At 42.5% G+C, this 13,193-nt stretch overlaps 1 protein-coding gene across 1 annotated transcript; it reads left to right on the top strand.

Annotated features, from left to right (window-relative positions):
- dynlt2b (dynein light chain Tctex-type 2B) lies at positions 1–3,356 on the top strand (the record flags this gene model as incomplete). Its single annotated transcript, XM_079997195.1, has 5 exons — positions 1–59; positions 355–488; positions 2,359–2,431; positions 3,168–3,231; positions 3,309–3,356. 5 exons carry the CDS (start codon positions 1–3, stop codon positions 3,354–3,356), a joined length of 378 nt encoding a protein of 125 aa, XP_079853321.1.
- Positions 3,357–13,193: the final 9,837 nt, after the last annotated feature.

Consider the following 13,193-nt stretch of genomic DNA (forward strand, 5'->3'; position numbering starts at 1 on the left):
ATGGACAGTACAGACGCCGGGGGAAACACATACCTTATACGACCAACTTATCAGAACAAGTGTGTGTGTGTTAATATATCATTTTAATAATAATTGAATTTATAATTTATGTTCTATTTCATGTTTTTCTGTTCTTCACTTTACACTGTTGCTGCCTCTAAGATGTTCACTGCCAAAAACTGACATGGTTTTATTTGGATAACTTCAAAATACACAACATTTCCTATTAAAAGATCAAGTCAGATGTTACAGGCGTAATGGTTTACTTAATTATACTGGTGATGATATACTAATAGGGGTTGCTTGGTGTATCATTGGTGTAACATGACATGAACATTGAATTGACATCAAAAGGTTCAAGCCAGCGCTGGTGAAGGAGTGTATTCGCAAAATCCTGAACTTGCAACTGTCTGAGCAGCAGTACAACCCGGAGCAGATCCCTGGTCTGACCCGCTCTCTGGCAGAGAGCATCAACGACAAGTTAAAGGGTGAGTCCCCCTCCTCCCAGTTGCCTTTTCTCCCAATAATTCCTCCCATTATTTCTTCTAATGACCCTTGCCCCCTAAAAAACACACTCACACACATAGTTGTGTCAAGCTGGTTTTACACAGAATCTGAAAACGCATCACACAACACTCTTTCTTTTCTGTTTTTCTGTCTGTTATGATATTCTATAAATGTACTCAGATGAACAATAACTGAATGATGATTTCCGTCTACCAGACATGTTTGTGTAAGCATTATTAAAGACATCTATTATCCATTCTGGTTACCGCATAAATACTGTATGCTGACAATAAATCTTTGGAACACTGATGAAACCTGCCTCTGGAGATAATGATCTGACATCAAACCTCCGATGCGTGTGTCGAACTCGCCTAGTGATTCCAACTGAACTACTGCTTCAGGGCTTGCTTTGTTAGGGAAATGATCACATGAATAATGACGTGAGAAGCAACTACTGCTTCATTCCCTCAGTGGATCAAACAACTGCTTTGATTCACAGTGTAACAGTTTTGACAGGTTTTTAAAACTGTGGCGGGTCTACAGTAATGGGGCTTTAATAGTGATAGTGTAATATGTTTCACACTCATTTTAACACATCCCGAATCACTGAATTACCTCTGCCCAATGATCAAATAACAGCCCCTAAGCACTTTCAATATCTGCTTAAATCCTTAGTGGTTTTATTCTTCTGTACTTGCATTAACTGTGAAAAAAAAAATTCTGTCTCACACTCAAGATTTTATTATAAAGTTTCAAACGTATTGAAAAACACAAGTATAAGTACTTTACAAACAGAGGATCGACCAGGGTCTACTGTATGGGAGGGCAAAACCTTACTCACTACACTATACGTGCCACAAATATATGGGTGCGTTGAACCATATATACTCTGTAGTCATCAGGTTTGTTGCAGTACATTAATTGTACCAGAAGTTGTCCCCCACGAGTGCTGTGAATGAAGCTTCGAACAGCAAATCAATTTTCAATGAAATGGTTAAAAAGGTTCAAAGATTCAGAAAGCATCATTTCGCCATCACTACCGGCCTTCCTGGTGTCCACTCTGTTCTCCCAGCTCGCTGCTTTACCAGAAAGAAAGAACATCTGTAAGAATAAAGCCAGACCAGAATTAGAGTACAACAGCCTCTTTCTTCGCCATTTTCACTGAAAGAAAAACATCTACAAAAAAAACCTTTAAAAAGTGTTAACTAGTGTTAACTCGTTAAATTGTGTTTCATTTTTAAAAAAAATAACAGATTTATCGATGGTGAATATAGCAGCATCCATTTATTATAGCATCCATTTATATACACATATATAAATTGCATATATAAAGGTAAATGTTCATGTTTAACAACTATAGTTTCTTCTATTTGTTTTTCTTGATATCATTTCAAGTGCAAATAATACAATCTATTTTATGAAATAGATCAGCTATTAAAAGCAGATGAGTTTGAGTTTCTTTTGTTTTTTTTACCCCTGGCTAATTCCCCAGCATTGGAGCGATGACTGGAGCTTTACTTTTTGTTTTATCTATTCCGATCTCACTCTGTCGATTTTCATGTCGTACTAGTCAGGCTCCTTTGTATTAATTTATTGTGTTAATCATAGTTCTGCCCTCTGGTTAAAGTATTTGAACTGAAATTAAATCTGAATTAAATGAAATCTGAGTACCTTTAAGTTGATATCACGATCCAAATTTCAGGTCCACCATTAATTTTGTCATGCTTACGAGTTCCCTGCCACAATATATTGTTTCACCCCTAACACACACACATACATACACAAACATACACAGACGTATTACACCATCAATCTTTGAAGGTATGAAATGATGACATCTCTTTTCATCAGCAGAAGTGGGGTTTGTACGATATAAGCTTGTGACGCAAGTGGTGATCGGAGAGCAACGAGGTCAGGGAGTCAAGTAAGCAACTATGCATTTTAAAACATGTCCTATTTTTAATAGTGGCTGTGATTCCCTGTTCTCAGCAATAAAGAAGGAATATATTTGAGCGACTGTTGAGCATGAATGACGGAGTGCCGGACAATTGCCCTTATTTACTTTGCCACATGGACAATTGCAATCAGAAGCTGCAAAAACAAGGGCAAATTGGACTCAGCAGCACAACTTTATGGCCGTGTTTGTGCTGTCATATGAGCGCAGTATCTTTTGTGAATCGGACGCTCAGACGGCGCAGATAGTGGCTGCAAATTGATGCTCAATTCATGGAGTTGTTTGGCCTGTATTGTAATGGAAATGTGGTTTCTTTGGCCATTGCAAAGATTAAATACATTCTATAATCTCCCTAGTGATTATATTAATTCAATAGAGTGCTAAAATGACCGTTTTTATGTAAGACGAATTTGTGAAAGTATTTTTTCTGGCAGCTTTTCCTTGACGAAAGCCAAGCAATCAGTGGCGTCTGCTTTAACTTCCACGCCGACCAAAACGCATTGTGCTGAAAACGTATGTCACTTCAAATGCTCTGCAAATTGCATCACCGCAATTGCTCGGAAGTCAAGGAAGTCCCCTATTACACCCTTTTTTTTCCTTCCCTCCCTATTTATAGGGAGGGGGAAAAAACCCTTGTAATATACTATCTTAAAACTAGCAATAAGCATTTAATTTTCTTTTTTTTAATTTTTCTGTATTTCTCCAGGATGGCTTCAAGGTGTTTCTGGGACGCCGACACAGATAATTACACTGAAGGACTGTTTGCGAATGTAAGAACTGTTCCTCAAAGTGCATTCATTCTGATCATAAATTAGCTTTTTTAGCTTTTTTTTACCCTTCCCTGTAGGACAGCTTGTTCTGCGTGGTGGCCGTCTTTGGATGCTATTTCTACTGAGGACAAGATCAGGCAGATACAGCTGCTGCTTCTCAAACGTTGTTTTTTTTGTAAACTGTCTCCAAAGAAACACATATTTATTATTATTTTGTAGTATATTTTTAATGAAATTCCATCCTAGGAGAAAGTGCAATTTGAAATCCCTGTGTAGCAATGTATTTAAATTGCCTTGTACAATAAAATACACATTTCATAATTGTGGCAGGTTCGCCTACCATACGGCCCACAAGTGGTGTTATCAGGGCCTTCCAGCAACAGAGACATGGACGATGGATTTCAGACACAGTGTATTTTAGAGAGTGAGCTATGTGGAATAGGGCCAGGAGCAGATGGTCACATCATGACAAGGGCTCCTCTTCTGAGTGTGTGTGTGGGTATGGGGGTTTTACCTTTTGCTCGTTAGACCAACCAATAAGCAACAGGTATGCAGCCACTATGATCCTGGGTCCCCAATGACCCACTGTAGACCCACGTCAGGTCAAACCACACCATCCCACACTACATACAATCAACACCAAACTGCGGAAGGGAGAATACCTGGCCGAAGCCAATCCCTTCCCCAACCACCCCACCAAGCAGAGAACTAAAAAGAAAAAGAAAGCCTAAAATACAGAATCTGACACAGGGGTACTATACCTAAAAATACAGACTCTGACAGGGTTACTATACCTAAAATTAATAAATCATTGGACTCTGAAACAGGGTTCCCATACCGTAAACCAACAAATGTCAAAATAATATGAACTGGTCCCCTTCCAGGTGACCTGGTTCCCCGGAACTGCACAGTCCATCGGCTTCCTTCCCCGAGGGTGATGATAGACTGCCCCCTCCTCCCTTCTGGAGCATGGGGGCCTCAGGTCGCTATGCTGGCCGGTGAAGGCGTTGCCGGCCTTTGCTGTTACGATGCCTCCTTGGAGGGGTGGCCTCACTTGCTACATGGTCCCAGTGTTGGCTGCTAGGCAGAGTAGCTCGCCACCAGCAGTTACCTGTGGTGGTTGCTGCGGCTGCTCCTCGCCCGGTCCTCTGCTGGACACCCTGGATGCCGCTGCTACCAATCGGGAGAGGGCTGTTGCTGTCCATTCCCGTGCTGGAGAGTCCCTGTTCAGGTGCCAGTGTGGCAGTTTCACCTACCACACGCCATCCAAGTGGCATTGTTAGGGACCTCCTGCACAGAGACACAGGACGGGGTTTAAAACAGTTTATTGTAGAGAGTGGGCTTGGTGGAATTAGGCCAGGAGCAGATGGACATGTGTCATAACAAGCGCTCCTCTTCTGAGTGTGTGTTTGGGGATGGCACTTTTACCTGTTGCTTGTTAGACCAACCAACGAGCAACAGGTATGCAGCCACTGAGCTGCCAATTTCCTAGACCCAGGACAGGTGTGGCTGCTCAAACCACACTATCCCCACACCACAATAATATACCTATTTATTTTGCCTTTATTAATATTTTTTTCTTTTTTGTTGAGGCTTAAACTTCTGAGATTAATTAAAGAACAAATCTCTGCTTTTTTTTGTTTGCTGCATGGATCACACTTCAGTTTCCAGATATAATTCCTCAACTCAGAAAGTCTGCATTTTACAGTAGTGTCCAAAATCAACTTTTCATCAGCAGTCTCAGATGGATTGTAATTTGATTCTTGTTGAATCCCAACCTAACTGCTCATGGCTTTCTCCTCAGCCCAAATTGTGAACTTTTAACCCCTTATGAGACAGAGCAATATTATCATGACGGCAATATTATTGTTGTATTATATTATTAGGGGTCCATCCCGTAGGTATTGTCCAAGTAAGTAAAGTATTTTCACAAAAACGTAAAAAAGTTTTGTGCATTTCTGCATAGTGGTTCGACATGCCTGAAGGACTCCCACCCCCAGCCCCACAATTTTAACGGCAATTACCAACAGCACACATTGATCACTGGGGTTTTTTTCCGGGGTGGCTGGTCGCTGGCGGGTCGGTGTGGGGGCGTGGTTGGCCGGGGGGCGGTCGGGTGGGCACCCCCTCCCAGCCTGGCTGGAGTCCTGATGGCTTGCACCTGGTGGCTTGGGATGTGCTCCGGGGCCCCTGGGGGGACTGCTTGCCATTGTGGGTGTGGGTTGGGGTGTTGGGGGAAGCTGTTGGCCTTTTGCTTCTGCGGCGTGGCTTCTCTGCGGCGGGCGCCCCGGGTGCTGGGAGTGGCGGAGGGCCTGTATACCTGCCGGCCTGCCGGCATCGGGGGGGGGGGGGTGTAACATTGCGGTGCCCCGCGCTGGGCACACGCTGTTACGTGTATGTGTATGGGCACTTGGCACTCACGCCGGGTGGGGCGTCTGGCCAGCTGCAGTGGGGCGGCTCCCCCATGGGCGGGCGGCTCGGGCAGGGTGTCGGTCTGTCGCCGTGGGGCCGGGATCCAGGCCCGTGGTCCTTGCCTTGTGCCTGTGGCCCGGGTTCTGCGCCAGCGGCTGTGTCTTGTGCCTGCACCCAGAAGTTGGTTGTATGTGTGCACCCCTGGGGTGCGGGGTCTCCTCGTGCTCCCTAGGACTGGGTCATGCTCCTCGAGGCTGGGGTGGGGGTTGCTCCATGGCCCTCTGGCTTCTCTGGGGGCCGCGGGTCTCCTGTGGCCACAGGGCAGGGTCCTCGGGGCTTTCCTGCAACCGTAGGGTGTCCACAGGGCTGCGGAGTTCGGGGGGGCTTCAGGGCTCCTTCTGCTGCTTGGAGGCGCTGCGACATATTACCGACCTTCTACACCAATGCCAATTGGGATAAGTCATGTATACTCACCGGTGGACATCACACACACACACACACACACACACACACACACACACACACACACACACACACACACACACACACACACACACACACACACACACACACACACACACACACACACACACAAACACACACACACACACACACACACACAAACACACACACACACACACACACCGTCACACCTGCTTCAAGTGCACCCCAGCACCCTCCTGGTTGCATTCCTCTCCTTTCCTCCCTCATTTACTGCCATAATTATGACAGGAAGAGGCCACGTGACCAGTTGTAGTTCCAGTTTTCCTGGACCTTATTCACTGTTTTTCAATACATGTTGTCATCCAGTGTTCATGTGTTCAGTGTGGTGGCTCTCCATAACCAAAAACTTTGCTCTTGTCATTCTACAGGTCATCCACAGGACAGTTATTGCAGCGGTTCTTAATAAAGAGTTGCATTGCAGGTTGAGAACTTGAACTTCACTTGCAGACTAACTCTGTCCTAGATGCAATGGCAATCATTCATGCATATTCCATGTTATGTGAAGTCATAATGTAAAACCGTTTTAATAGAATTCAACCTTTAAATTGTACTACTTTACACACATGGAGCCACTGTTGTGAAACAGCGTAGAAGAAGAAGAAGAAGAAACGCGTCACATCTGTAAACAGACGGTTAAAGCTCAGCACAAGGGTGTTTTGGTATCACTTGTCTGTGAAAACTTTCTTCTCCGTATCATTCTGGATGACGCGAAGCGGGTGGCGGAAGCTCTGAATCATATCTCTGACCTTAATCTGACCAGTGCGATAGATCCAAGTCAGTGTAAGGAGCTAGTTCTGGACTACATTTTCTGTGATGAGAGTCAGTTCTCCGACAGCGACACAGAGATCGACAGCGCTGCTGAATCTGATATTACTCCGGACATGGAGAAAATTTCAAACAGCGGATTTCAACCTGAATGTGACGATGAAACTGAATATTTTCAAGAACTATCGGAGGAGACTGACGATACGCCCCCTGTTGTTACAATGGAAGAAGTTGATGACGTGATGAAGTCCAATGAGTTTGGTGACAGATTTTCAGATTTCGGATTTTCTGAGACTCATATTATTTATAGACTCTACATTTTGTTGTGTTCTCCGTACTTTAAAACTCCAAAATAATTCCACTTTTCTAAAACATGTATATTCTTACTGTTAAATTAAAGCTGTTTTAAAAAGAAAATTAGTTGTGTATTGTTGAATCTCTTCGTGATTGGCCCATTCAGCAGTATGTTAATTTACCATAAGGCTTTGTTTGTCCGCCAACCTCCATTTGCATTCTGGGAGCTGGCTGAATGAAGAAAGTCTGGGCGAAACTTTGGAGGTGATAATCTCAGAATCACAGTTTGCCACACCCTTGTCATTAACAAATCATAGCTTTAAAAATATTTGCTTGATTTGCACAAGTGACACCTTGTTTGGAAGCTCTGATTCTCCACTTTCAAATGATGTGAAAAAAATGTTTTTTTTTGCGAAAGCCGCCAAATGACCCTTAAGTATGCGGTGGGTCACATTTGTCACATGGCCACTTGACACCCTGCTGAACAGTGTTATTGACATATAACATATTTTGTTGTAAAAAAAAAAGCTTTTATTTAACAGTAAGAATATACATGTTTTATATAAGTGGGATTATTTAGGAGTTTAAAAGTGAACAAAGGTGGAGTCTATCAATAATATGAGTCTCTGTACATCAGGCATATTGTTGGTCTCCTTCAGTGGTTCTTAAAATTATTCAGTTTAGTCGTCACATTCAGGTTGAAATCAGTTGTTTGAAATGTTCTCCAAGTCTGGGATAATTCCAGTATCAGATTCAGCATCAAATTTAGGAGAACTAACTATCATTGTGGAAAATTAAGTCCAGTACGCCACTTACATTGACTTGGATCTATCGCGCTGGTCAGATTAAGGTCCGCTATATGATTTAGAGCTTCCGCTTTTTTTCAACTTTTTTGGCTGCTCCTGGCGATTTTAGAAATGCGCGACAGTGCAGGTTTTGCTGCAGTGGGTCACATATGTACCTAGTGCTACTAAACAGGAACCCTTGTATTGCTGCCTACGGTGAAAAGCAATATTATTAGGTGTCCGATGCGCAGAATTTCAAAATTCTCAGAATTTCAAAAAACTTCGCAAAACTATTTGAAACGGAAGAATGGCACAGTTTAAGTCTTGTTTTAACCGGTATTTCACAAACATCTCATGGTTGAAATTTCATCCAAACTGATCCACATATGGAGCAGATATTAGTTAAAAACCGAACAACTTTGACCCCAAATATTCAGCTAGTCAGGCTTTACTGACACGTGACTATTTGTAAACAAAATGAATGAGATGAGATTTTCAGTAGACACTTTACAACGTCATCATACTATAAATGTAGAGGTTCCGATTCAAACTGTACATTGCACTGTGTCCAGTGTGCGGTGTAGACTCTTTCGCTCAGTTTGAAATTACAAACTATGCGTTTACATGTTCGATCTGTTCGATTGATATTTTATCTCTTTGGTCCCCATTATGTCTGATTAATGAGAAATTCCAAAACCAGGTGTTCACAAAAACTCATGACCACGTCATGTTGAATCCACTGAAATGTGAAACCTATTGATGCGTTCAAGATCCATCCACCCGTTGGAAAAATTTAAGCTGTGCAATGGTTGTTACTCACAGAAATACCACAATGTTTTTCATATTTCATGGAAACATAATTTATTGAAAATGTAATCCAAGGATAAAGTCACCACCAAAATTACGTAAGTTTGACTACCATCAAAAATCTCGTCATTACGTTAAACCTACGTAAATACGTGATTATTGACACACACAAAACCCAACTTCACCTACCGTGTTTCCAGATGAACTTCAATACAACGAGGTTATAACAATGACAAGATTTAGTTTAAAGTAAAAAATTAAATATATTTTTTAATTAACGTCATGTATTACAATTTTTTCTACACTTAAAGTTAACAAAGTTTAATAAAAAAACACTAAGTGTTCGTGTTTTTTTTTTTCGCATTCGCGTCCACGAATGGTGCCCACTGCTCCTGGCTGTGCCCCGGGAGGAAGGACAAGCCAGGATGGGTTAAACGCAGAGGCCTCATTTCACCGGCCACCATCCAGAGCATGTACGTGTGTGCGTGCATGTGTTGTAGTGTGGTGTGCTGTGTGGCAAAAAAACATTGTTGGTCTTCTTGTTCTTCTAGTATTGACAAATTCTTCCATAATAATTCCAATGACAAATTAATGTTAAAGTTACATAAATGTTGTCTGCATAACAATACAGACAAGTAATCTACTAAACTGAATTTTCCAATTGTACATTATTGACAGAAAAAATACAATAAAGTAGTAATTACAACTAACATATATAATTATTTCTAAAATGAATTGTATTTGTTGTTATTGTTTAAATTACAAAAGTTGTTTGTTATTGTTCCATATGACTTGCCTTGTCATTTCTTGTCCAAATTACTCCGCTTGACAACTTTCAAACAACATTAGGAATGTTAGCTCAGCTATTTAGAACTGACCTATCTCATATGACACAAATTATGTCACTTAAGAAATTAAAATCAGTAGTTGATGTCTGGGTGAAATCGGAATGCTTCATATGTAATCTCATGAAAGTTTGCTTCGTGGAATTACACGAACATAATTACATGATGTTTGCAAGTTCAGTCAATTTTGATGCATTTGACAAAAAAAAAAAATTATAACACGTACCTCCAAAGAATAAACTGGATCGCTTTTATTGCTGCCTGCAGCTATATTTATAAAGGGTCCAGCCCCTGTTGTTATTGTTTGGGGAAGAATTCTCACATTCACAGAGACACAGAAGACGGGGGTTTATAAACACCAGTTTATTGTAGAGAGTTGGCCAATTTCTCTCCTGATCCCCTTCTGTAGCCTTTTCCTGATTCCCTTTCAGTCTACACATTAAACCCATGTACATACTCCCAAAACCGTGTGTGTCCTGCATCTGGGTTCACTTGACCCCATCCCTAACAGTACAATCCGATCTGGTGCAATCCAACAACACTCCACCAGACCAGGGTCCACCCGAACCGCGCCCCCCTGCTGATTATGCGGGGGGGTTGACCAGGCCAGCTGACCAGGAGATGACAGAGCGTTGTGTCCTGGTCCTGGAACCTAGCATGGGGAGTAAAGTGTGCTGTGCTTCAGAGAACCCGGGAAACGGTATTTCTTAAGCTTTAGATGCCGGTTTGAACACTGGACATTGTTGAAGTGTCTTATGTTTTAAAGTTTGCGTCACACCGATTACATATCCACATCCAATGCCCAGATCCTCCTTATGGTGGCCGTAGACTGAACTGCATTTAGGTTTTGCATCACAATACACGTCAGGAAGGATGGGAGAGTTTGTTTTTCCCAGTGGCTTAAGCCGTATCCAGACAGTTCCACTGAATAAAGCTGAAAGCCCTTTTTAACCAACCAAGTCTTAACTTGGCCCTGACAGGCTGAGATTGTGTAACTTCATTCATTTATAACCCCTCTACTTTAATAGCGCATGTGCTTCGGAAAGATCTCTGCTCATGTTCAAAGCTTTCTGCACATTCAAAACATATCACATGGATGTGTTTGGGGTTGATTTTTAGGAACCATGTACATTTAATCTATGTTATTGAAACTGGCTGAAAACAATACAGCACATTTTGTCCAAAACCGATTCAAACATTAATCAAATCTATTACAGAATTAGCCTCTTAATAATTTTGGAAAACAAAAATCTTAGGCTCCAAAGTTCAAATATACACACAAGCCATGGCAGTCGTTTGCCACAAAAGATTCAATGGTTGCAAGAGCTCATAATTCATATTCATATTCAGTGCTGAAGAAAAAAAGACCTGCCCCTATCAGAGGCTGCTACTTTCATTTGACATTGGAGGGGGGGCAAATGCACATGTTCTAAATACTGAAGGGGACTTATCCCCCCGCAAATCTACACCTATGATTTTGCTTATGTACCTTATTATCTAATGACCTTTATGAGCACACGGTTGATGAATATCTCAATATATTTTAGTACATTGTAACTGTAGTGCTTACATCTAGAGAATTGACCCTCTCATGACAAGCTATTAACCCATTTCCTCTCTCTGTGATTAACAAAGATAATGGAGCCTGTAATTTATTTTGTCAAATAGACACTCTATTAAGAAAGTTGTTTCCTAATTGAGTGACTTTTAAATGACTTGAATGTCCTCGGCCATTACTTTCCTCAGTTGCTCTCAGTAGAAAAGGGCAGAATCATATGCTTTTTAGCCTTAAGTAAAGGAAAAAGTGAGACAGAAATGAGCTGTGGAATTACTTGAACCACTTAGCAAAATGCGACCCGCTGCAGTTTGCGCACTGGCAGAACAGATCCACGGATGATGCAGTCTCCCAGGTACTGCACAGCACGCGCACATTGATGCCCGGAAGGGGGCCTATGTGAGACCGCTGTTCATCGATTATAGTTCAGCTTTCAATTCCATAGTCCCTACCAGACTGGCTGTCAAGCTGCTGGAGCTAGGACTGAACATTCCATTGTGTGCCTGAATCCTGGACTTCCTCACAGCCTGCCCCCCAGGTGGTTAGGGTGTGGAGGCACACAACCAGCTCCCTCACTCTGAACACAGGATCCCCCCAGGGCTGCGTCCTCAGCCCCCTACTGTACTCCCTGTACACACATGACTCTGTGACAAGGTCCAGCTCCAACGTCATCATCAAGTTTGCTGACGACACCGTCGTGGTGGGCCTGATTGATGACGGCGATGACAAGGCCTACCGTGAGGAGGTGGCTGACCTGTCACTCTGGTGCCAGGACAACAGCCTCCACCTGAACGTCAGCAACACTAAGGAGCTGACTGTGGACTTTAAGAGAGGATTATAACTGAGGACGCATGCGCGGCTGGTGTTTATGGGACTTCTGTCGACAGGGTGAGCAGCTTCAATTACCTGGAAGTCCACATCACAGAGGATTTAACATGGACTTTACAAACAGACACTCTGGTGAGAAAGGCGAGGCAGCATCTTTACCACCTCAGGCAGCTGAAGAAATTGTGGGTCTCGTGAGGATCCTCACGTCCTTCTACTCTGGAGCAGTGGAGAGCATCCTGACAGGCAACATAGTTGCCTGGTTTGGGAACTGTACTGCTCAGGACAGGCGGGCCCTGCAGAGGGTGGTGCATTCAGCTGAACGTACCACTGGAAATACCCTCCCCTCCCTGCAGGACTTATACACTAGGAGGTGTAGTAGCAGAGCCCACAGGATCATGAAGGATCCTCACCACCCCAACAACGGACTGTTCCAGCTGCTGTGGATCGGGGAATCCTACTGCCTTACTGTACTGTATGTAGCATACTGTACTGCATACTGTATCACTGTTCTGGGTAACTGCATACTGCGCTGTATTGCTGTTCTGTTCAGTGTTTCTGTATTGCTGCGCCGTACTGTTGTTTACCGTACTGTATATCTCCGCATACACTACCTCACTTTATTCACATGCCACTGTAATGCACATATCTGTATATACATAATAGCCTTTCTCATATACATGAGTCTATTCCCTTTATTTCTATTTTGTACCCCCACTCTGAATTACTTTCAATTTTTTTTTTATATATAATTATTTTTACTTACTGCATTACATTTTAGGAATCAGTTAGTTTCAGTTAGTTATTCAAGTAGAAATTAGGTAGCTATTGCATTCAGTCTCAAAATATTGTGCATAATCACCGGGTTTGTTGCATTGACATTTCACTGCATATATGTGACAAATAAACCTCTTAAGAACAAATCAGGAAAATAAGAAATCTAAAAGCCTTTTAGAACATCCTGTAGTTTCTTGATGAATTTTATGTGTTGATGAAGAAGGAGTGGCCGCTGACACTGACTTGAGTAAAACAATAGATTTATTACAAAAGCACAGCATCAGACTAGACTTTGCCTAGGAAGTCCAGGAGAGAACCAAGCCGGAAGGATTCCCTGTCGAATGCAACTTGCGTGGGTCTTTTATACTGGCACAAAAACGACATTTACCATTT

Source organism: Zeus faber (assembly GCF_960531495.2).
Source record: "Zeus faber genome assembly, chromosome: 1".
Taxonomy (NCBI): Eukaryota; Metazoa; Chordata; class Actinopteri; order Zeiformes; family Zeidae; genus Zeus; species Zeus faber.